The sequence below is a fragment of the Ochlerotatus camptorhynchus genome, unplaced genomic scaffold (genome assembly GCF_037179485.1).
Source record: "Ochlerotatus camptorhynchus isolate MF236.1 unplaced genomic scaffold, CSIRO-AGI_Acam_v1.1 ptg000472l, whole genome shotgun sequence".
Lineage (NCBI taxonomy): Eukaryota > Metazoa > Arthropoda > Insecta > Diptera > Culicidae > Ochlerotatus > Ochlerotatus camptorhynchus.
The window spans coordinates 460,376-487,501 of NW_027040958.1; the positions used below are offsets into that span (position 1 = coordinate 460,376).

Consider the following 27,126-nt stretch of genomic DNA (forward strand, 5'->3'; position numbering starts at 1 on the left):
ATGAACTTTAGAAGAAAATTTCAATGAAATTGTGAGGAAATCTTCTAAATAAAAGGATTGCTTTCTGAGTAGTTCTGCGCAGAGTTTTAAGGACCTTATATAAGTATTCCGAGGAGATTTCCAATGCAGATTTGAGAAAAATGGATGGAAGTTTTTACGAGTTATACATGCGGATTCTGAGGTGAATTCCAAGGGAGACCTTTAAGTGATTTGCAAGGAGGATTCATAGGTAGTTTAGAATATAATTCCGAAGTAATCCAAAAGAGAATTCATAGCAAACTATGTAGAGAGTTCAAGGCACGCATCACAAATGGGATGAACTAAAAATGTAAGTTCGGATTTATCACACCCTCTGGATATATTATTACAAGACATGTATTGGCTGTTCTTACAACGGCATGCGATACACAAGCAAGTTTTCCAGATAACTGACACAAATAGCTCGGGAAACAGCAACGCCTTGAAAAGAGTTGCTTAGTTTTTTTAAATTAAAAACATTTTCCAAGACATCATGTTTCCACAATGGGGTTGAGTTGAGGATTATCCAAGGGGTGCTCAACTCTGCACATCCCAATCTGTTCCGAGTACTTTATCTGTGCCGAAAAGCGTCATAAGCGTTGTTTTGAATGGCCAAAGTGTGGCAATCAAGCTATCAGGCTCAGTAACCCATGAGTTTGGCAACCCTGCACTTATGACTTTTGAGATTGTGTGTTTACATTTTCAAGTCAAGGACGGAAAAAAGTCGTGTAACTTAATTCCAATATAATATTCAACGAGCTGGTTGTCGGTCATTCGCTTCAAGAAAATGGCACTCGAATATTAGCCCCTCCGCGAGAAGGAGAAGTGTGACTGATGGCAGAAGCTGTCCATCCAGGAGATGAGAGATTGTTCTCTACCGTGCATCATTCTGGCAGACGTTTGCGGAAACCAAGTACCCAACCGGCAAGTGGAAGTTGAACCTTGTCTGCAATATCATCATACTCTTCGAGCAATGCTACAATCAACACCTTTCTTAATATTGCTTTAGCCGTAGATGATACGAACAGTTGCGAAAGAGCGTAGAGAGACCTCCACAGTAAATCGAATCCGAGTTCAGTCCATAGAATGAGCTGTACGGCTGACTGATTGGTGAACCATCAATCGTACCGGGGTGTTCTGCGGGAGAAACAACTGTGATTGCAGATACATCTGAAGAATGGTAGGATCGTTTGGCACCGGGGTGTTGTTGACACACTACATTATCGCTGCAATGCTCCTTACGCATACAATTGACTCTCGGTCCGGATCCCATGGCCATCTAGTTAATACTTAATTCTGGCCTGTTCTGCAGGGCGTGCTGACTCTGACTAGTTCGTTTGGACTTCCCTGAAACTATGGACGTCTCTCAAAAGCCGCATAATTAATTTTGGTATCCTTGACACATTTTAGTCGAAATACGTATCAACAACAGGATCACACAACCGGTCAAAAAACAGGCCATCCAACGGGAGGATGTCCCAATAAGTGGGGAGAAGAGCCTACCCTCTTTTCAAGAAATGTTAAAGACAGGGAGTTGGCATTTCCACTCTCCCCATCCATTTCGCTTCAGTTGGGTGCCCTGGTGGACCCTCCCGCACCTAGCATTTTATGTTTCATAAATAGTGGAATGAAAATTAAGAAAAAAATAAAGGAAAGATCTCTCCCGATATGTTAGAAAGAAAATTTATTTCTATTATTCTCATGAGGGAATAAACACAGGTGTGGAATTGTGAGATTGTTATGCATCTTCACGTACTCACACTCACAGCGTCTAACTAACATTCCAGCTGTAAACTCATAAAAATCGACCAATTTTCATTGATAGTATGCTCAGTTGGAGGATTCAATATATCGATATTTCATCAACGATTTAAAACCACCCAAAATTAGAGCTCATTTGGATGCGAACTCATACTGCAGTGCGAATTACTTTTGAACTGTGTACGCTAGTGTTAACCCACATATGCTGAGATCTAACTCTTATTATTTTTAGAAATTCCAACAAAAGTGATTTGAGGTATCGCGTGATGGATTTTAACCCTTGTCAGAAATTATCCACTTTTTCGGGGATACCCGAAACATGCCCGGATGTGGCCGGCGTAGTCCAGGGTACTCCAAATGACTACCATTGAAGTGGTTTTTGAATTCTCATATGATTTTGGGTATCGCATAATAGGTTTTAGCCCAAGTTGATGCTTTCACTAGACCTTTTTTAGGATTAGAGAGGCTTGGTATTTCAAGTAATATTATCCAGACTCCAAGAGGCCAAATTTGAGGAAAAATAATGCTGATGAGGTCGTGCTGCTAAAAACGGGACGATCCTGTAGTTAGTAGTTGTATCACAGATTCACACATTACGTGCAATTTAATAATATTTTAATTATTTATATATCAATGGAGCAGACATTCTCAAATACCTTACAGCTCTTAAAATATTTAATGAAATGTTTACCCCAGCGTTCCATAATCAATGAGTTAAACATAAATATTCTCTACTTAATTAAATACTTGCTCATTTTGATGCATAGTTGCAATTAGTTATTCAGTATTTTTTATGATTTATTGACTTATCAGTTATTCAAAGTGACTTCCATACTCCACTCCAGATGGAATGCGAATGCCTTTACAATTCATTTGAAATTCTATTAAAAACTTTATTTGAGATTTACGAAAACTCTTTTTAGAAATAGTTCAGATTCTCGTCAGAAAACCTTGGAATTCTCCTCAGAGTACCCTAGAATTTTCTTGAAATTAGCCATTTTTCAAATTTAGCTCAAAGTACGATTCCTTTTGTATTCTTCTCGGAACTTCCTTAAAGTTCGCCTTAATCTTCCTCAGTATTTCTTTGAAATTATCCTTAAGTTCACCCTTGAATTGGGACGGATATCAAACGTGTCACTCTAAATTAGAGTCTTAGACTGATTAGCCGAAATCACACATAGTTTCCACTTTTAAACCCATGCAGGGGATGTATGATTTGCTTACAATCATGAAGGATTCATCATCGCAGGGTGTTACTGGAGACCGCATGAACGGAGGATGAGATATACCAACCTGCGGTCCAATGCAGGAAAATGGAGTAAGAAAAATGTGTATTAGATTAAATGAACCTTGTCGAAAAAAAAAAATATAGAAAAAAGGTAACCGACTGGACTCGAACCACGAACATAGCGATGATCTGACCTGTGCTTTCTACACTGCTATTGGGCTAATAGCGAATAAGAAGAGCTCATTACCTCTCATACTCTATTTCGTTTGCTTTTTCTACTGAACGGTAATTGAAAAGAATCGTGACAAGTATGTCCGTCGTTGTACAATGTTATAAATAAAACGCATGGTAAATGTTTGCTTGAATACTTGAAAGCGTAGACAATACATGAAACAAACAAAAAATATAAAAAAAATCATTGCATCGTCTGCAAGGACAACTAATAGCATTCTCTGTGGTATTCGCTGCGGAGGCTGATAGGAAATGCAACTAACCTTCAATGCAATAAATATTTGGTTTACATGTACAGCCGACCTTTACTCAACCAATTTCTCATGAAATTATCCTCAAAATTAAACTGCAACTCTCTTCGCCATCCGCATAAAATTCTCCTCAAAATCACCCTGACAATTCTCCCCGAAGTTTTTCTCATAACTCCCTTTGGATTCTTCAAAGAATTCCTTTGGATTTAATTTCAGAATTATTTGGGGATTCTAGTCAGAACTTCGTTGAATTTTTCTTCGAGGTTTCTCAGAATTTAGTAGAAATAATTCAGCAGTTCGATAATTTTTTTTGTTCTAATTTCATTAAACAGTTCTTCAAATTATTAGTACATTGATTGTTTTTTTTTTCAGGAACCATCACGATAAGGGTTTTTCAAATCAGATATTTTGGAAATTTTTCAAAATTCCTCGTTTTGTGATAGTTGAAAATAGGCAAAATCTAAGTAATATAAGTCACACATCTCGAAAACAATCTTATTCCTAGACTCTAAACAAATTTTCAGATTTCTATTAGTAGAGATGAGTAATTCTCGTTAAAAACAGGCAGCCATTGAAACATGGTCTTTAAATATTTAAATATATCTGCTTGCTGAAAAAATGAGATTTCTACTTTCGTTAGCTCAAATTAATGGACCCCTCGTTCGCCAAGGGACCTTAAAATTTTCAAAAAAGTTGAATTTCCAGCAATTCTTGACATATTTACCATGTTAAATCTTTGAATTATCATATGGAAGGATAGGGCTTTCATTCGAAATGGAAATTGTTTGACAGCCATCTTGGATTTGGCCGCCATATTTGGTTTCATCACGTCATGCGTGAAAAATTGTGAAGCTTGTTATAGATTTTTTTTTGTTTGTTTCATAGTGTTAATGTCATTGCTCACTTAATCTGTTGAATGTTTCTAAGCACACCTCAGAATCAAAATTGGTGGTTGCGAACAAAGAGAAAAATACGTTTTTTTGATAAAATCCAAGATGGCCACACAAAAAATCCATTTCGAATGATAGCCCTATCCTTCCTCTTCATAATACGCGATGTTTGCAGGAGGGTTCCGAATGCAATTTGAAAGACTAAACATGATTAATATGTCAAGACTTGCTATAAATTCTACTTTTTTTTTAAACTGTAAGGCCCCTTGGTGAGCGAGGCGTCCATTAATTTTAGCTAAGAAAAGTTGCAATCTATTTTTTTCATCAGTTTAAGCCAATCAAGCGGATGTATTTAAATATTAGAGGCCGTGCCAATGGTGGCCTGGTTGCAACGGGTATTACTCAGATCACGATTTGTTGAAACATTTTCTTGCACCGAGATTTTTTGTATCAAGTTCAATATTTCTAAAACAATTTTTTAATTCAATCTCTCGCTCTAAAATTCGGTAAAATTACCCATTCAGACCGATTGCTTTCGGCTAAGTGACATTACAAAAGATTATATTAGTACTTTTTAAATTCTGGCGTTTTGAAATCACATAAGGGCATATTCATTAACTTTCTCGAAAATATTGTCATAGTGCAATTATTTAAATGCTTTCGATTTTTGCTATACAAACCGAGAATTTAACCATGAAAATTAATTGGCCACTTTACTTGTATTATTGAATTGATGCTTGTGAAAAAATTACGATCGATGTGAAAAGTGACAGTTACGTATACGAGGTATACCTGTATACAGAGCATCAAGAATTCTACGAACTTACAGGGTGCGTGACGAATTTTTGCAGTAAATGGCATATTTGAGAAAAAATACACCAGTTAGTTATTCTAGCAATGAATTTTGTGCGATTTTTTTCTTTCGCAACATGTGGAAGTTGTAAGTGAATTTATTCAAAAAAATTGCCTTCCCTTTCGACGACTGTAGTTAGACGCTTCCGGAAACTGCAGTATGCACGTTTTGAAATGTTTCGATCCATAGATGTCATCACTGCCTTGATTTTAGCTTTTAGTGACTTAAGTGTGGTGTGAGGGGTTCTATTGGTATCCCGTTGGACGACGCCATATACAAAATAATCCAACGGATTGATATCGGGACTGCTTGGGGGCCAAATTTCTTCCTCCCAAATTTACGAAATATTTTCCGTAAGCCATTTCCGTGCTTTATTAGCAGTATGAGCAGGTGCTCCGTCTTATCACTTTCCCAAGCCTTTTTTAATATTATACACTGTTCTTTCAGACACATTTACCGACCGAATTATTTCTTTCATGCATACTCCGGCGCGCAACAAAGCGACAACGGCTGACAGATTGCTCTCTTGTTTCGACATCTTTACGTTTACTCAACATTGTTTGTTTAAATCTTACACCTAAAAGTATAAGCTATCCAGTGCTGCCAAATATATCTAAATCATGATGCACAAGCAAGAGAAATTACTATTTGAAATTTACTGCAAAAATTCGTCACGCACCCTGTATTTAGCTCCGCGTCAACCCTTTCAACTTAATCCATTTTTTGCAAATGAAATGATGTGATTCAATGATAAAGGTATTCTAAACCAGTGTTCGACCTGACAACGGGAATCCGGTATTACTGGTTAATGTCCAAAGATGATCTCAGAGTGTTTTGAAACGCTAACCATCTTGTAGACATGATTTGATATGTCACACGACGCTGGACCATCTACCATGACGGTACCGGAGACCATCTTAAATTGTACTTGATGTTGTAGACCGAGCACATCAAGCCTGCTTCAACTTGATACCGATAGGAACCGAAGTTTGACTGAACATTCATTCGTAATGAGTGCTACAGCAAGAGACATCATCCCATTACACAACAACAACCGTTTAGACTCGTTTGCATGGCTAACACCTCAAACTGACGCCGCAGAAATGGTTTCAATTTCCATATGACTGCTCTCTAATTACAACTGACTCCGATGGTGACGCAATCTGCGGGGGGCACCAGCAGTCAAATCGTCCTCTCTCGGAATTAAGCCGCATGCAATCGTGTAAGGTTTAGTCAATTTTCACCACTCCGGGAGGATACTTTAGTGACAAACAATAATTCAGGTGATTTCCAATCTTCCAAGAGATCCAGAATGCGTGGGCGCATTGTGAACTGACTATTTCTATGCCTCCGGCAGTGCTCACCACCACGTGCGACAAAAGTGTTCGTTCCGCTTATCTGTGCCGGTCGGCAGACGTAGTATTGGTGCCCGCGACTGGGGAGCACCTAAAGAGAAAGAGACGACACGAGTCACGCTTCGGTGCTCGACATCAGCTGAATCAAATATCACGTTCCTATCGCATAGGGTAAATTGGCCTATTATCTACCCCCTAGTAGCAGTTTTAGCCATTTATGCTAAATCCGCGATCTGTAAATTATTGTTTCAGCAATGTTTTTTTTTTCAATAAGGTGCAAGATTATCCTTTGCTTAGTGTGACTGATAGGTAAAATCAATAAATTTGTTTATTAGACAGCTCCTGCCGTGCTTTACATTAAAATGTAATAAATAGTATTTGACCGATGTTGTGAATTCGATCCGTTCCAATTTCTATGTTAAATTGAATTAATCCGTAACTGTTCCACAAAGGGGAAAGGGTCCATAAACGGCAAATTCACCCTATGTTTACGTTCACCTGCCTGTACACATTCACTGGTGACGATGAGAGAGTATTTTAAACTCACACCCACTGTTGCAGTCCGGTTTGGGTGGAAACATGTAACACAAGGTTAGAGCTATTTAGCTGTTGGTGCGGCCGCCGGTTGTCGGTGGTGATTACAATTTTCCTGGGTAATCATTGTGCCCGTACGACGACAACCAAAAAATCGGGAAAGTCAATGACCGGATGCGTGTGTTGGCAATTCGTCCCTTTGTTTATCGATACAGCTGCGTCTGATCAGGAGAGCGAGAGAGAGTTGGAATTTATTACGCAAATATTTTTTTTTTATCATTAATTACCGAGAACCCGTGGCAGTAGACACACATGTTTACACACAGCAATAACAGAAAACTGTTAAAAACGTTTAAGCTAAAGAAATGTAAGCGAAAACAGTTTAATCTGAACTAATACTAGCACTAGTCTACGCCGGATAACAAAATAAATGAATCTGAATAATTCCAAAATTTTGATTGCTTCGATTTTCACACCATATGCAGGATTGATTTCCAGTTTGTTTGAAATCGAAATAGCTGCTCTCAATCTGAAATTGTGCTCTTAATATGTATAGGGTTCTGGATCTAATGTCCGTCCTACTTAAGCATAACCCTCACTTTACCTATCTTTTGCGAATGGATATGAACAAAAGTTGAATTGATTCTACTACAGATTACTTCCAAATTTATTAACCTTTCCATACAAACCACTGTACTAAAAAGTAACCAGCATAATGTGAACAGGTCGTACTGATGCTGATCTACCAGCATGGGATTCCAGGAACAACTGAAATTCGCGCTAGTTGGTTGAGCTGGTGGCGCTAGTGAGCTAGCCTAAGTGTAAAGAGCCCTTTAAACATTGAAACGCCATTGGATTTTCTTCGTCCTACGGATAAAGGCAGAACAAATGGATTCGCTAGGAGCACTTGTTTTGTTTTTGAAGAATGGGTGTAAATATTAACACAATGCGCTTGAATAGCCCTTGTGTTGTAGCTTATGAGCTAACGCATCTGATCAAATGTATTATCGATTTGTGATTTTTCAAACTTTATTGTAGTGTTTTTTAGCCTGAGACTAGTCCATCACTCGATAATAATGATGTTTTCTTCTCGACAAAACATAAATGAGCTATTACGACGAAGTAGCAGTCTAAGGGGCCTCCCTTAGCTCAGTCGGTAAAGGCACAGCTACAAAGCAAGACCATGCTGGAGGTGGCTGGGTTCAATTCCCGGTCCGGTCTAGGAATTTTTCGGGTTGGAAAATTTCTCGACTTCCCTGGGCATAGAAGTATGATTGGACTTGCCACACAATTATACCAATGCAAAAATGGTACAGGCATCGAAAGCTCTCAATTAATAACTGTGGAAGTGCATCTAGAACACTAAGTTGAGAGCACGCAATAAGCTAATATGCGATATGCAATAAGCTTGAAATGCGGAGAAGAAGAAGAAGAAGAAGCAGTCTACTCTTTGTACTATATTTAAACAACCTAAGTAACCGCTCTGATTGAATCCACATAGCATATAAGATTGAAGGATTAATGTTTTTAAGAATAGATTTTTTAAGAAGAGTTTAATTTGATTGTTTGTATAATCATAAGAGCCTATTGAAGCAACTTCTTCAAAACATTTTTTCTTAATTTATGGATGAAAACGTCGGCTTAATATTTATTTTTTTATTTTTGGCTGAATAAGTTATTACCTATCAGAGCCGTATTCAGGATTTTGTGTTAGGTGGAAAACTGCGCCCCCAAGCGTAAATTTCTTGTATAGAAAATATATGCATCGCATAAACAAATTTCAGGGAAATTGACGGCATCTGTAATACCTTTATTTAGTTGGTAATCTTGACCGCTCAATTTAGGCTAAACGGGCTGTGATACATGGTGTACGCTCGTACTAAAAATGTGTTCTTGGGACTTTATTTAAGTGGGGTAATAATGTCTCAGAGAAAATCATTTTTGACATTTTTATTTACTCGCTAGGCTACTTTCAACTTAAGAAGCTGTTGCACCTATATAAGCTCAAAATCTCAGATTGCGTAAATGTGTTATCCCCATCAGCCCAATTAGCTAGATCTAGGACTAATTTTAGAATGCACGAGCCTATCAAGAGTATCCCAAGTAACATAGCAAGCTTTTTAGAGGTTTCACAGCATTCTACAAACCTAAATCATGGACTACAGAACCCTCATAAAACCAAAATTGCTACTAGCGATGTAACGTGTTTTTAAGAATTGCTTCGAGTGTTTCGATTTTAACTTATCTTCGCTATAAATCAGGATAGGATCATGTTAATTTTGATTTACCATTCAATTTTACAAAACAAGCGTATCCATCGTGATTTCGTAAATGTAACTTTACTCCTCAAAATATCCTCAATTCAATTTTTATGCACCTCAGAGCAACTTTGCTGCGCCTTCCAACTGCTCGAAAAACTGGCAGCACTTCACCACTACCACTCATATTTCGCTTCATCATTTCCTAAGCGCCCGTAGCTGTATGTGCTGCTGCTACTGCTGATGTTTCTGTTTCTGCAGCTGACCGTTTCCATATTCGCACCTTTCGCTGGTTTGGAACGACACGACGACGTCTGCAGTCTGGTAACTCGCATCGCCGACGGTGGCGGTGCCAACCTCTAAAGCCTAGGGAAAAAACGTAAAATCTTACCCACGGACCGCTCAACTCCTACAACGTAGGCAAGATTCCGAAAGGCTAAAAGTTCTTAAAATTCAGTGTCCGCAGCTTGTAAATGTTGTGCGCAAAAGTCGGCTACCACCTTTGTAAGTTGTGACTATCTGTGTTGCTCTGTGTACAGATATGCCACGGTGTGTTACTATTCCATTGATTCGAGCACTATTCTAAATTCTACTCGGGCCACAAGTGAAACAGTTCCATTTTTCAACTTTTAACATCCAAACAAGTGAACCTGACGGAAACGATTCCGACTGACAGATTTCGGGATGTGATGTGATGAAAAAAAAGTGTCACGAGACCTGCTGCAACCAAACAGCAGGAGAGCAGCAGCCAGTGGTCGTTCAAACCCATCGTCAAAATAGAATGAACATCTCAAGCGGCGTGTGTACTAGTGAGCTCCCCATCGCCACCGTACACCCACCAACAGCGCCAACGGCGGCGAATGTATTGGTGTGCTGAAACCGCTCCCCGTCTTAGCCAAGCATCGCAGTATCAAAACATAAACATTTGAGCATAACCTCGAAATCGGAGCAAGCGCTCATCAGAATCGATTTCTGAGCCTGAGTGCGGTAGAAATCGATCCAAAAAGTAGTGGCGTCAGTTGGTCCGCAGTGTTGACCTTTCCACATACAAAAAAAAAAAACAATCCAGCAGCATGTGGTACTTTATACTGGTGGCAGCGTCGGCTGCATTCTACTTTGCTTCGCGTCGATGGGGACGCGCGGTCTACTATCACCGGTGGGGTCGGTGGTTGCCTTTCCGACGGGCGCTTCTCAGCAAGAGCAGGCCTCCGACGCCGCCGATTGGTGTTGGTGGCCCGAGTGGTGGTGAAAGTGATGGCGAAAGTGCAAACCTGTTGCCAACGGTTAAGGATGATTACGACGATGGAAAGCTGCACACGGTAAGAGGAGGAGAGGAAAAGGTGCAGGGGGAATGTTTACTGATTTTTGGTGGAGTTTTGCTGCGTATCGGATGGAGACGGGTGGTAGTTTGATTAGACTGGATTCGGTATTTTCGTGTCTTATGTGGAGTGTTTTTTTTGCTAGCCCTAGTGTACTAGCGCTGTACTAAAAAGTAGTCAGCATAATGCAAACAGAGCGTCAGCATGAGATTTCAGGAACAACTGAAATTTGAAATTATTGTTAATTCTGCTTTTTGTAGTTTCGAGTAGAAAGAAACCCTCAATAGGATTCAATGGATTTTCTTTATAGTCACATTAACATTCGTGACTTGTTTGAGGATGCGAATTGAACTAGTGACTTTGGTGTGAGAGGTTTCAAAGAAAATTTTAATCAAAATTCATAGGCGATTCTCATCTAAGTAATTCTGAGAAAATTTTGGAAGAAAATTCTTAGGATAATTCTTAGGAGAACTCTAAGGCAATTCAAAGGAGGAATCCAAGTGAATTCTGAGCATGATTTCATAAAGTTTCTGGGGAAAAGGAAATTGAAGCACTCCCCTGGGAGTTTTCAGGGAGTAATTATTGCGAAGGAGCATTACAAATAAAACTGTGAATAATTAAAGGAGAATTTCAAAAGTATTCGGAGTAGCATTCCTAGTTTTGACTCATTATGAGGAGAATTCGGAGAGATTTGTGAGGAAAGAATTTCAAAGTTGTGAATAAAATTCTTAGGTAAGAAAAATATTCATGAACAATTCAGAAATTAATTCAAACAAAAATATCTGAGAATAATTCCCCAATGATCCACAATTTTGGAGCAAAATTTCAATAGAATACTAAAAATAGTTTCCAGGAAATTTATATGGATTTTCTTTAGAGAATTGAAACAGAAGAGCATTTTAATTAACTTATAGGACCACTCCACGAAATTTTTGAACAGATTTTATATGGAATCCCATTATTGTTTGAATGCTTAGGAGAATTCCAAGTAAACTTTCAGAAGAATCTCCCGAGTACTGCGATACTTCTTCTTATTCTTCCTCGCATTTCAAGCATATTGCTTATCGCATATTAGCTTATTGCGTGCTCTCAACTTAGTGTTCTAGATGCACTTCCACAGTTATTATTTGAGAGCTTTCGATGCCTGATACCATTTTTGCATTAGTATAATTGTGTGGCAAGTACAATCTAGAGTATGATTGCCCAGGGAAGTCGAGAAATTTTCCAACCCGAAAAATGTCTAGACCGGACCGGGAATCGAACCCAACCACCTCCAGCATGGTCTTGCTTTGTAGCTGCGCCTTTACCGACTGAAGCCCCACTCACTCATACGGCAATACTGCAAGAATTGTAAATAATTTGAGGATATAATTGCAGAGAGAATTCAGTATGTTCTGCAGAAGATTTTCAAGAGTATGGGGAGGTCTAAAGTGAGCTCTGAGGATTTTCTGAGATGATTTTAGTACGGAGATAAAAGTAAGGTAGAATAAACCATACTTAAGGTTGTTTCATAAAAATTTCTGTATTGATTTTTTTCCTTGATCTTCCTTAATCCTTGATCGTCGATCTTGTTTTCCGTGCTGAGCACCAATGCTACCGACGCCAGGGAGGCAGCTCCCACACCTGGATCCTACTTATCGACCCATCAAGTCATTAACCGGGGACCAACGTCTTTACTTTCCTTCCGAAGGAAGGCGTGATGAGAGATGTTATGCCTCAGAACAAACCCGGCGTCGCCGACTGGGATTGAACCCAGGCCTGCTACACCACCGGCACCGCTTATTGTGACGTTGCTGCTATTGCAATTTTTATGGAACTAGTTGAGTGTGCCCGGCCTTGCTCGGGATTCAATATTAGCATGAGTTTATGCGCCGATTCAAAAAAGCATGCTATATTTTTCTGTTTAATTTGTATGGGAGCTCTCCTTTACAGTACGGGACCATTATAAGAACCTTTCCCTGTCCCAAAAACCCCTGCATACAAATTTTCACGCCGATCGGTTCAGTAGTTTCCGAGTCTATAAGGGTCAGACAGACAGTCACAAATTCCACGTTTAATATTTGTGAATTTAGAAAAATGTGCTTCCTTCCCGTTGTTGGCAGCACGCAATTTGTGTCATTTTTGCATTCTGGAAAATGTATCGTGAATTCTAAATTGTACTGAACCTCTCTTCATAGGTTAGAGGTCCATGTGGTATTTCCTGAAAAAAAAACTACAAAGGACAGCCTTATGGGGTTGTACGATGACTTAGGACTACGTCGTCTTAAATAATAAATCTTATTTGTTAACTGCAGCAGGAGCTTGTGTTTTTGCGTAGGAATAGGAATTTGAGCGGGGTTCTCTCTGTTTATACTCTTTAGTATGACGCGCTTGACACAGATGGCTCACAGCGACTAACGAAGAGCTACTGATTCCGATAAATTCTATGAATGCTCATGTGCGCTGCAGCACGCTTCTTGCAGGCAGCCTTTTGTTGTGTACTGGAGAACACCACTCACCACGCGGTGATTGAATAAACACTTGTGAGATCGGATGGAATTCAACTTTGAAATCTGTGTTAGGGAAATCGGTTCTCGCAGGCAATCGGTGATAATTTTAATTATCATAGCAACAGTTGCACATTCGTGCATTTTTCTATAGTGACATTTTGAAAAATTAATATCCATCATCTCTGGATCAAAATCAGACTACTTTCACGCCGCGACCGACTTTGGTTTTCGAAATTGCACCCACAATACTGCCTTCAAGAACATGGTATGTTAGATTTAACCATATCTAGATAGAACTGCAATCAGGCGTAACATCTTTTGTAAACAATGATTTCTCTCGATGAGTTTTAGGAATTCAAACCACGCCCACGCAAACCAACATTACCGTCGGGTTGGGGAAGTCTTACCCTACCTGGTGGTGATGTTGATTTGCGTAGGCGAGCCTTGACTTTCAAGACATCATCGAAAGAAGTCATTGTCTACAAAAGCTGTTGCGCCCTAATTCCAGCTCTATCTTGATATGGTAGCTGACATCCGATTGATGACCTTGATAAATGTCAAAAATATAATCTTTTACAAATTTATGGTGGTCCTTAAAAGGACCGTTTTGTCGTGATGGTTGAGTAATTCTGAGCTATTAAGGTGTTAATCACATATAAGGCTAGTGAACTGTGTGTTGTTTGGAATGAGGGTGACTCGCTTGGCATAGATGGCCCACAGCGACTCACGAAAAGCTACTGATTCCGATCAATAGCGATGCGGCTTCTTCCTCCTTCTTTGGATGCTCTTGTGGGCTGCAGCTCATTGATTGCAGGCAGCCTTTCGTTGTGTACTTGAGAACAATGTTTAACGCCACGCGCTGAAAGCACTACTGCTGCTGCTGCTGCTGCTGATGCCGACGACCGGACACCACCACACACCGTGATTGTCACTGAATCCGATCAGCGGTTGATGGCAGCCTTGATAGCTAGCTGCTTGCGGGGAGCCTTTCGTTGTGTACTCACTACTCTCACTACTCACCACTCACTACGCGGTGACTGAATAAACACTGTTTGGTGAGACCGGATGGAATTCAACTTTGAAATCTGTGTCAGGGAAATCGCTTTTCGCTGGCAATCGGTGATAATTTTAAATATCATAGAAACAGTTGCACTTTCGATCAATTTTCAATAGTGATATTTTGAAAATTGATAAAGACTTAAATTTAGCAGATGCGTAGAAATATTTCTGATCGATTGGTGATAAAATTATTGAAATTGGACCAGGGGCAGCTGAGTTATTAAAGTTCAAAATCTTTCATAATTTTGTTACATGTTCCATTTTCGGTTTTCACAAAGTGTACCCCCATATAGAAATCACAGACGTAGTCCTACGTCAAAAAAATCCAGAATTCACTACTACATATCGGCGGAAACTAATATCTAATGAAGTCGTGTTACCAGGATGTGGCCGAGTATGTACTGTACCGGATTTTTTTTTGATTGCTGGATTATCAGGGAATATCAAGGAGTTTGATTTTCTGCATTGAGTCGACACCCTGAATATTTTTGGTTGAAATAAATAACAAATTGCAAGAAATTACCAATATTTTTGTTTGAATAAACCAACATGTTTGATAAAATTAAATAAGGAATTTCACAATGTTTCTCATAAGATCTTGCTTTAAGTTCTCTTGTGAATCTTCCTCGATATTCCTTTGAAATTATCAACAGAAAACCCTTTAAGTTCTCTTTATATTTCTTTTAAAATCCTCCTTAAGGAGGGATTAAGAACTGATTAAAATTTATTTTAAAACAAGACAGTTTTTGACTTTCTTGCCAGCCTATAAAAGGTTTTTAAAACAGCAACAAGCTGAATTACTAAGTAGGAGTGGTTTACACTCTGAAATGCTGTATTTTAACTAAATGGATTGTTCATTGCCGTTATAAAACCATCATAAATCAGAGTGGATGCCAAATTGTTAATTGGAATGTTTACTAATATTTATGCTCTATAAGAGGCGAAGTGATAATGGAATCGTTAACTGTAGTAATTCAAATATAAAATCAATGATAAGAATCGATCATCGCAGTAAGGTCCTTATGAGTCTTAATGCCAGCAGTGCACGGAATGTTTCAACCTATTTTTTTGATTGTCAGAGAGTCTGTTTATTATGAGTTCGAATTTGAAATGAAAGATCGAAAATTGCGTTGTTATTCTTCATGCTGTGATCGAAGCTGCTTCTATAAATTCCACTGGAGGATTTCCCCCAGCTGTAAGATTTCAAACCTGATTATTTTTGGAGCTCAAATACTCATAGAAAAGCTGCAAAACGGTAACGTCCATGTCTCTGAGCTGTCAACATTGCACAGTGGTCTGAATCGTAGAATTAAGTAGAGTAAAAAAAAACTCTTTATAAATTTAGTTGCCTTGAGACTGACATATACGAGCATCAATTTTGACTTGCAGCTCCAATAACGCTCTTTGTGCAATGTGGTGCATAATGTCAGCAAAAAGAACCCAAACATTAACGTTTGGCAAGCATGATTGAAATCATTTGAAGTTGGCATCGAATGTTAGTTCTCGTGTAATAAAAATAATCGAAATTATGCAAACATCATCTAGCTGACGAGTCATAGGAGGATCTATCATTTAACCCCCATTGAACAACAACAAAACAGAGCATTTATCTCTGACGTTCGTTTCTATCGAGAGCTTCGACGACGCGCTGCCGTGGGAAATCTATCACGTTCCTATTGTGACCGTTCGGTCGACAATGTTAGCGTGCAATCGTGCGAGGCCCTTAGCCTGTTTCCATCTCCGATGATTAATTACAGATTAATGAACAGTAATCAACCGTGTTTTGCATTGCCGCTTCTAATGCACAAATGCGTGAGGTGACGATCTATCGTCATACACCCGAGCGAACCGAGCGACCCATATTGTATGATAATTGCCACCGGGCTTGTGCCCCGATTTAGACAATGCGCTTCTCCGAAACACTGCGAGAATCCTGATCGGTATCGATTTAGAACGAAAAAAATAAACCTATTCGGGAAACTCGGTGTGAACAGGAAGCAGCGTGCCGTGAACAAAGTGGAAAATTTCCAAAGGGGATGCATCGTGTTCATTAGTTTCGATTTGCGAAATCCGCGCACGTCGCCACCAGCAGTTCCAACGCACTGTATATAGTGACATAAACTAGTTTGACGAATCGAACTGGTCGTACTCGTCTCATCACGAAAGGCAGATAGAGCAGGAAACGGGATGACGATTCAGTACTTGATTTTGAGCCACGTGTCCATAGGAATCCGTCGTAGAGATTTTGAACAAAGTGATTCAAATCCTCGGAGTGCAACAACTGACAAGGTTGAGATTCTCAGCGTGACAGCAATTGATTGGGGGACCCTTTTAAGGGTGTGAACTTCATGACAGCGAATTTTCTTCCTAGAGCTAGCTGCTTAACGACCACTGTTGTAGGGCTCGAAACTGGATGCTAGATTTGATAAATGTGCGCCTACCCACTGTTTCGACAACGTAATTAATTAGCGTTAATTACAGAGTTCCCTCCACGCAGCTAGTAGATAGCAACCGGTCCTGTCTATTCGGTGTGATTTATGAGAGCAGTTGGCTTTCCTCACTCGAATAGAGGTTGATCGCAAGGAGAGACTTGCTCGCCTTCAGACGACGAACCTCAATGAGCTACTTTCTTTGATCGCTTCGAGCAATCCAGCAATCCAAATTCATTTTGGATTTCACACTTTTGCAACCGACTACTGCCTAAAGACGATTGTGACTAGGTGACAGCAGCACCGGCGAGAGATGGTGACAAACGAACAGGTTCGAACTTCCTCATCGTGAAAACCAGTTCAGTTCTGGGAGCGTTTAATTTTACCACCCCGCATCTCCTACCCCAGGCCCGGAGGGTTTGAGACCGCGATGTATCAATACATATGGGGATACACGGTAAATGAAGTGCATCGAGATCAAACAACTTTGATAAAGGTATTGGCGGTTCGCACTTAGAAACTCTCCGACCAATGGCGAGCGTCACGGTGTGCTGTTCTTTTCCGCGCGGATCATGACTGTGCGAGCAGCAAACGGGTCGGGTTCGTTTATAAATAAAAAAAATTAAACGGTCTGTTGATATTTGAAGCGCTCAGTCTTCTTGTGCTAATGTAAGGAGCTGTGATATGTGATCTGAGATCAGAACAGAAATTTTTGGAAATTTGTGATTCGATAATCAGGTTTGCAATTATTGCATTGCACTTAAGAAATCTTTTTAGAACTTCAGGAACTCAGTTATCATTGAAAAAAGCTCATCAAACTTCATAGAAAACCAGTGAACTTTATTAAACTTTATAAAAAATGTTGTAGAAACATGCGGAAGTTTGAACTGACTTGAAGATCGTTAAAGTTTTGACATTTTTCTTTACCTTCATTGAATTTCTTTAATCTTTAGTGACTTTGGCGATGTACAAGTGAAATCGTAGAAATGCTTGAAACCTACGAATCTTGAATTTTAATGTGCTCCCAACCTTTCAATATTGAATGCAGATGTTGTATATGCAGTGGCGTTTTCTTAACCTCAACCTACCTGTGCACCAACTCTCAAAACGTAAACAATTATCAATATTTTGCTTACAGTGGATAGATATCGAGTAAACTAGAAGATCAGAAGAAGAAGATTAAGCATTAAGTCATGCAAATAAAGGAACTAGATAAAGATTTTTTGCTTCAATAAGCTCTTTCTCAACCGATTTTCATAAACCTGGATTTTTATTTAAGGGGAATAGTGGATATAACTTTTGACGAATTGGTTACCTGGTGCATTGAATAATATCAAATAGATGAAATATGGAAGTACGAATGAATTTAGATGTTTCTACGATGTTATTATCGATCCCGGGAGCTATGGAACCCGGATCCTTAAAATATTGTAATATTTTTGGAAATCATATAATGCATCATTTTAAATCATGCCAAAAAGGGTAGAATCAAACCACCCTGGTGTTTTGATTAATAGCAACCCTTGCTTCCACTCACTTGCTATTAAACACTGTTCTTCGGAATTATGAAATCATTTGGTACTAATAAGTAACAAGAAAAGAGTGTAAAGTATGTGTTTAACTCATAAAACCTGTAAATTTCGATTTCAGAGCGTCACAATTAGCGATCTTATGATTCACGAGCGTTAACTCAGAGTGAGCGCTCACGAATTGTTAATTTGCTGATTGTGACGCACTGAAAGCAATGTTGACAGGTTTTATGTGTCAAACACATACTTCATGACCTCTCCTTGTAAGTTACAAGCACTTATTATGATTATAACATTTAATGTTTTTTTTAATTCGGAAACCAATTTTTTATAGCAAGTGAGTGGAAGTAATCCTGAATCAAACAAATGAAGACCATTTGAGGTGTATCCGGTGACATTTGTGCAGTTAACATCGGCTCCGGGGTTCTGAAATTCGGTTCCGTGAATTCCAATATAGGGTTTGTTATACCATTATTACGTTCAAAGTAGCCATATCATGCAGCATGTCATATCATGTCAAACTGACAATGGGGTCTCTGAACTCAGTTTATGGTTTATCCGATAAAATCTGGCCACATTGACATCGGTTCTGTTGTCATCCCGGAATCATAGCAGTATAATAAGTAAGACTATTTGAGGTGAATACTTTGGCATTAGTCCACATTGACATCGGTTCTGGGGCTCCAGAATCCGGTTTCGTGAATCCCGGGATACAATACGGTAGGCCATAATTATACTGGAGATAACCATATCATGCGGCACTTCAAATCATAATAAAATGTGAATATTACGTCAACGAAAAAAGATCGAAATGCATCCGATGACATATGACCACATTCGCATCGGTTCCAGAGGTCTCAGAATTTGATTATATAGGCTATCCTAATATTTGAGGCAAAATAGTCATGCTGCATGTTGAATAATGTCAAACTGACAAGGTAAGATCATTGAAATCAGTTTATCGTGTATCCGATGCCATATGACCATAATGGTATCGGTTTTGAGGTCCCGGAATTTGTTCTTTCAGGCCATAGTACAATTTGAAGTAAAATAATAATGCAGCAAGTCAAATCATGCAAGCACGAATGCGACATGGAAAATGAAGACTATACGGGGTGATTCTTTTGATATCGATTCCTGGATCTCGAAATATAATTCTATAGGGCATACAGTCGTGGTTAAATAATCATGCTGACACCAAAAACACGATGTAACCGATGGTTTCTGGGAATCCAAGAATCGATGCCAATGTGACCAAGTGCTACCGGATGAATTTACTTTATACCGGGACTCGCCCCGGAACTGATACCAATGTGGCTATATGTCAAAAGAATCACCTCGAATTGTCTGTATTTTCCATGTCGCATTCGTGCTTGCATGGTTTGACTTGCTGCATTATTATTTTTACTTTAAATTATACTATGGCCTAAAGGAACAGATTCCGGGACCCCAGGAACATTTACCAATATATTTCAATATGCAGCATGATTATTTTACCTCGAATATTAGGATAGCCTATAGAATCAGATTCTTAAACCCCTGGAACCGATGCTAATGTGGTCATATGTCATCGGATGCATTTCGATCTGTTTTCGTTGACGTAATATTTACATTGTACTATGATATGAAGTGCCGCATGATATGGTTTTCTCTCAATATAATTATGGCCTAGTTTATGAAAATCGGTTAGGACATTGTTGAGAGCGAGCATTTTGAAAAAAATTAACTTCGTCCTGGTACTTTACGGGTTATATATAAAATCGGGAGACTTCACAAAATTTGTTTTGAATAGCAAGGAGTTACGTAGAAGTTCAGGGAACTTCAAAGAAGCTCAACTAGATTTTCAATAGTTTTGTGGAATTCAGGGAGCTTTGTAGGTGAAAACATTGTAGAAATTCAACATGATGTTTTGAGATCTTAGTCAAATCCCAGTACAGTGATTGAGATATAGGATAATTTAAACCGATTGGGAAGAAGTTCAGCGAGCTTTATTTGACTTCATAGAATTGAATTAAAGAAACCTTGTAGATGTACAGGAACCTTCGCATAAGTTTTACAGATCTTTGTTGATATCCATGGATATGCTTCCAATCAAGTTCTCTGGATGTTTATCAATGCCTTGAAAAATGAAATAATTTATTCAGTATTATTCTGAATATCAGAAACAAGTAACTGTTACTAATTACTAGGCAGTTAATTAAGAAATTCAAAGTCACAGCAGAATTTTTTTTAGATAATCTGGAAAAATATTGCAATTCCTGTATGCAATGCAAACATAGATTACTACTGTCTCGATTTTTTAAATTCTCTGTGGTGAGTCAGCTGTAGGTCTGGAGGAGGGTGGCTTTCCTGGCCCCCCTATTTACGCTAATAATGAATACGGACTCAAGGATACTCGAAACTAGAAGTAACGTAAAATGTGCCGAACAGATCATGCAACATATCAAAACACAGGAATCGAAAAATAAAGATCAAGTGGGGGTGATATTGAAATTCCAGGAACACAGTGACCACACTCCTTGACAGTTCTTAACGCGATCATGGAGATTTCAAAATCATGTTCAATGTCAATGGAGTCATAGCGGGTGTTCAGGACCGCATTGACTCTATTTTGATCGAAGATGAACTATGCTAAAAAACTCTATTTTGATATGTTCTAGGTGCATCCTGGGTTGTGTCCAGATTCTGAGATGTGGCAAAACACTTTAAATCCCATTAGAGTTGAATATATTTATTGGCTATATATTGAGTTCACACGCTTCGGTCACACCCGGATATGTTGCGGGTACCTTCGTGGAAATATAGACCTGACATGACCCAAAATTCTTCTATTGAAATCACGTGGGGATTTAAAATAATATTTTTTGGCTTTTATATTAAGTAGCAGACCTACAGGTTTTATGCTTATTTGGTTATTAATCCGGGTAACATTTTCGACGATTGGACACTTCAAATTGGTTCTACATAGGACGGGACTAGTTTTTGTCGATCCCCATCAAGCGAACCGTCTTTGATTGGAACTACAATGCAACAATAGCACGGATGCTTCCTGTGGATTCATTTGGACTAACTTGGTGAGATCGTATCTGATTTTATCTATTTAAACTAAATTTACATGATTCTCTTAAATTTGGAAAATTCTTAATGGAGTTTTCTCCACACATCCCATTTTTTGTGTATTTGAAATCATCATTAAACGCCAAATGTCTGCACTTTTTTGAACATGTGGTGGAACATTACTGTAATTCATATATTTTAAAACATTTTATTATATACTGGGTTGGGGGGGCAGCCTAAGGGAATCAAATGATTTGTTGACTGGACGAGGGTTCGTAGATTTGCCAGTCACTTGTCACGTGATTACAGATGGCCATCTGGTCGTTTTGTCTTCCAAAGGTCTTCAATGAAACTGATTCACCCTGCTGCAACAAACCATCAGGCAGAACTTTACAACCGGTAAAGTATCTGCAGACATTGGTAATCCTTGCACTGATGGTGGGTTCCATTCACATTACATCACATTATATTAAGTAGCAGACAACATTGTCCGTCCCCAGCCTTGACTCGGGGTCCTGCAGGAAGTCTTCATAATGGAATGAACCAAATCTTATCTTGCATCGCATCATATCGCTTGAAAGTTCAATTACAAGGATAATAAGTTCCAGATCTGGGTGGGGTCGCTTAGATGTGTACTTTGTCATGAATTTGACTGATTCGACTGATAAATCTAGATGGAGCTAGAATTAGGGCGTAACAGCTTTTGTAAACAATGACTTCTCTCGATGATTTCTTGAAAGTCATGCCTCTCCCTGGCAAATCGACATCACCATCGTATAGGGGAAGACTTCCCCTACCCGATGGTGATGTTTTCATTGTTTACAAAGGCTGTTACGCCCTAATTCCAGCTCTATCTAGAAATGTAAACCGTAAATCGATGCGTTTCAGCACAGTTTTTTTTTTAGGCATGGTTTCAATCTCTTTGCCAAACTAGATCAGTGGATCATGACAAAGTTTATCATAAGCCTTAGATTCACAACCCAAGACTTAAATTTAAATCTTCACGAATTTCGTCCTTAAGTGTTCAAGAGGTTATCAGCACCCTCTTAGATTCCGTTGAAATGATTGAAAAGATTTGCCTAATAAGCAACTTTGCATACGTTTTTCCTTTGACAAAAAACAATTAACCACTCTTTGCAGTACTATATTTTATTCTTTTATATAAGTTATATCCTTGAGTAGAGATTACTGCACTATCAACCAAGTTCGTTATCTTATTGATTCACTCTATTTATTTATTTTCAGATCTCAAATATGTTCAGTGTCCTACAGTTTCAAAAATTCGTTCGAATTCAAACTCCTGAAAACTTTCAAAGTGCTTGAATTCAAGCATTTCGAATTTTTCTAATTAATCTGGATATTTACATCAGATCTCAAATTTCTTAATCCATCTCAGAATCTTATTTTTTATATGTTTGATCTTTTGATTATTTTTACTGTGTCGGGGATCTTGAAAGTGTATCTATGTCTAGTTTATCATCTAAGTAATCCATCTTGGGACCACTTCTCTCTATACTTACAAACTTTTCTTCAGAACACTTTAGAAATTCTCGAAGAAGACTCTTGAGATTCACTCTGCAATCCAGTTAGTATTTCTAACAATTCTGATGGAATTCTCCTCAATACTTTCTTACTATTTCTCAAAAAGTTCAGTGGAATTATTACTTAAATTTCTTTTGAATTGCTGCTCAGACTCATCGAACTCCACATTAAGTTGTCTCGTAAATCTCAAAGGAATTTAATTGGATTACTCCATGGCAGTCCTTTCAAGCTCTCCTAGTAATTTCCTTGGAATTATACTCAGAATTCCTTTGGGATACACTATATAATTCTTCTGGAATTATCATCAGAACTTCTGTCGAATAAATATTATAAATTTTCTGGCATTCCAGTCAGAACTCACCTTGAATTCTCCTCAAAACTTAAATTGAACTCCAGTTATAACTTTCACAGAGTATTCATCGGAATTCCTTTGGAGTTTTCCATAGAATTCTCTTTATGTAAGGCTCAAAATTCTCCAAAAAATATTAAAGAAATTCTCGAGGTAATGCCACGAAATGCCAGAATCATCATAATATTTTTTAATTTTTTCCTCATTTTTTTTAAGTAACTGTATTCTAATGAAGCCGGCGCCGATGGTTTACTGGTAAGCGTGACTGCTTTCTTACACCCCAATGGGTCTCGGTTCAATCCCAGCCGAGGTCGGTGGGATTTTTCTGAGGCATAAAAATCTCTGGTCACGTCTTCCTTCGGAAGGGAAGTAAAGCCGTTGGTCCCGGCCCATGTGTGTGGTGAATGGGTGCGATATCCTACGCAGGTGTGGAAGCTGCCTTTCTGCACATTCGGTTGCCGTCAATGGATGGCAATCGATGTCCGTCGGTGATTGGCACTAGATTGCGGAACAGAGACCGACGTTAAATAAAGGAAAAGAAGATTTTAAGGAATTACAGTCGGAGTCGAGAAGTCGGAGTAGGAGTCGAAATCAGTTTAATTTCAAATCATAGGAGTTGGAGTCAGAGTCATTCGATTTTCATCTGACTCCACAGCCCTGGAAATTCACAATATCAAAGACTATGAAAAGCTTTCGAAATTGAACACGAAAAAATCCGGACACGGAAATCTTGTTGGGGTTTAAAAATACGTTTTATGTTTCATAGTTTAATGTAACAGCTATACATGTTTATGAATTATGCTTATTGTAAGACCATTGTTTCCGTCTTCCTTCTTACAATAGGCCAACTTTTCATCGTTTGTACGAACCCTGTTCCCACTTGTTTGCCTGCCAAATTCCATTTCCGCTTAAAATCTTTAAAGTCAATTGCAGTTCCACCCTTTTTCTTCTCTATGTGTTTCCCAATTGACCAGTATTCCTCAATTGGCCTTAGTTCCAGAGTATTGTCCAGATTCATCTCCTTGAGAACCACCGTGATGCCATTTTCAGTGTACCACTGTTTGGTGGAATTTGACTGGTGGCATCTGATCCAGAAAAGGCAGTCGTATCTTCCGTAGGCACTGCTCCTGGTAAATTTTCTAGTTCGTGGTACCACAAATAACGAAGGTTTCGCTTTTCAGCCCACAACTGCAGATTGCTTGCCAGACAAGGAACTTTTTGGGAAATTTCGACTTCTTTTTGATTTTACATTCTTCCGGGGCACTCTTCCCGTCAACCTAGAAATAAACTACCTACCCATGAATTTGATCGAAAACTGCCAGGAGCGGATAGGCCGAGATTTTCGTTTCGAGCGTCCAGGATCCAATTGCGACGTGCTTGCTCCGGTGAAGCCATGATGTTAACAAATGAACTTCTTCAGACAACCAATGCCTACTGTGATTCTATACACTCTTAGTTTGATTCAGTTAAATTTTGAAAAATTTTACTCAAAGAATGCCTTAATGGCAGCGCTTTTAATCTGTCCGGATTTTTTCGTATTCAACCTATAAAATATCACATTTTAACAGCTTAAACTTTGAGTAACACTTACTTAATCAATTATAATCATTGAATTGGCGATGTTTCTTTTGATCTTTTTGTTCAGTTTGATCTCAAGTTGGAAACTCAGATAGAGCAGACTTGATCCCCCAAGGATTAGCAAAACTTAATCTTAGCATCTTACAAAAATTATAGATCTCTGAAGGCTTTAGAGTAAATAGATATAGGATATTCCTCTAAGAGCCTGTGCTGAAGCCGCATCATATTTTTGATTTTTCCGCTTAGATATATCCAAAATAAAAACACGGGATCAAGTGTGTTCACATTCCCCTACAACTGAACGACCTAACTCCAATCACATTATCCGTTTTGGGCCAAAAGTAACCAAATGGCGTACTTTAAAATATTCACAATTTTTGGTGGGAATTCTGGTTTTAAAAATGTGTAAATAGCCTAATATATTAAAATTGAAGTAATAAAATTGGGTTGTTAGCGGAATGCTTAAATAAAACAGCAATAAAAAGTTATCTTCCATTTAATTCCACTTAAAAAATTTTGGTATCCATGAAAGATACGTATTTCGACTAAAATGTGAAGTCTTCATCAGTGTCATTTAAGCATTCCGCTAACAACCCAATTTCATTACTTAATTATGATGGCCACCAAGCCTTTGGGATTTTCCTTTTTAGAGAGTTGTATAGATTTTTCTCCATTAGTTTACTTAACTTCTAAGATTGAAACACTTGTTTGCTGGTGCTTCAGATGAGATTGATGCGTTCGTCCTAAAATTGATTCGTTCTGAATCGTTGTGCAGTCTCTTGACAAATCTATTTGGTTTTTAAATGCAGGATGGCAACATTTTTGCGGTATGTAAAATCTCTAATTTAAATGATCCCTATGCATCGAAAAAAAAAGGCGTGGGAACTACTGGGCCATCGGTAATGACAAATTTGATCGAAAAACAAGTAGATGGAAGACAGCAGTATCTTTCAACTATTGTGAATTTGTCGGTTTAATTTACAATTAAAATAATCGTTGTTAGAAAATCCTAAGTACTTTTTCGTCGTTACGAAAGGACTTAGGGAGTAATCAAACATTGCTTATCCCATGTAACAATTTGGGTTTTAAGAAGGTTCTGAAGACCATTATTTAGACTTGTAGAATGCTATAAAACCACGATAAAACTTGCAATGCAACTTGGGATATTCTCAGTGTTTATCAGTGCATTGGCTCGTGTACTACTGTCTCCTGGATACTCCATACTTAAACTCCCGCATTTGTTAAATTTATGGTAAATGGTAAATGGTAAATTTATTGCCCCCAGAAATATACCAAATGTATCAACCACCACAACGTAAGCATTCACGGAAGTATTTTTCCAAGGATTGCAAGATTCTGTCATCGCCTGATAAGCACTGCTGGCCATTATTACGTACGCCATTCTTCCTCTGCGCAGATTGAAAGTGCGATAACCAGATCCAAAACAAAGCACAACTCGAAATCTGTCCCACCTTGAAACGGAGGAATCCCTTCTTTTGTAGCACTATCGCACTACAGGGCGGACTCGATTATCCGGAGTCTTGAAAAAAATTTCACTCCGGATAATCGAGCCCTCCGGATAATCGAGCCATCAAAAAAAAATTATTTTTTGGTCTTTTGTGGTCTCATTTAATGTTTTAGTGGTTCCATTGAACGCTTTTGAAGGATTATGGAATCGGACCACTGGTTTTGTAGATATGGCCGGAACAAGTTCCGGCGTTTATGGGCCATGAGGCTAAATTTGACTTGAAAGGAACAAAACCCATTAAGCGACACATCAAACTAAATCAAAATTTGATATCAAGATCAATGGTTGCAAAAATTAAGTACCTTGGACCATATTGGCCACTTCCGGTCAAGTTCCGGGTGCCTCCGGAAAAGTGGCCAGAACCAGACTTGAATAATAACCTATCATGCGACACATCAGATTATATCAAAATTCGATAACCAGATCAATGGTGGAAAAAATTAAGTACCTTGGACCATATTAGCCACTTCCGGACAAATTCCAGGTGCCCCGGGAAAGTGACCAGAATCGGAGGATAATAACCTATCATGAGGCACATTAAAATCTCGAGATCCTGACCAGATAGAAAGTTACTGTCTTCGGCAAAGTTTTTCAGGAAGTCCAGATCTTTTCGTTGGTGGAGTAGTTCAGAAAATTCTCACTACGTGGCGCTATTATATACATGCAATTTTCGGATATACAATAGCTCGAGATCCTGAGCAGATAGAAGTTACTGTCTTCGGCAAATTTGTCAAGTAGTTTTGGCTGGTGGACAGTAGTTCAGAATTTTCTCACTACACGGCGCTAGTATAAACGTGAAATTCTCATATAAAATATCTCGAGATCCTGACCAGATAGAAAGTTACTGGCTTAGGCAAAGCTGTTCAGG

The 27,126-nt window shown here is 38.7% G+C and overlaps 1 protein-coding gene across 19 annotated transcripts in view; it reads left to right on the plus strand.

Annotated features, from left to right (window-relative positions):
* mtd (mustard) overlaps nt 1–27,126 on the plus strand; it is a 509,755-nt gene that overhangs the window by 422,831 nt on the left and 59,798 nt on the right. The window contains exon 1 of one of the 19 annotated variants that reach the window (XM_065235340.1): nt 10,427–10,698. The exons of the other annotated variants lie outside the window; for them this stretch is intronic. Within the exon in view, the coding sequence (XP_065091412.1) occupies nt 10,453–10,698 (246 nt within the window). The 5' untranslated portion in view covers nt 10,427–10,452. Of the gene's footprint in view, nt 1–10,426; nt 10,699–27,126 lie in introns of those variants that run through there. 19 annotated transcript variants of the gene reach the window in all.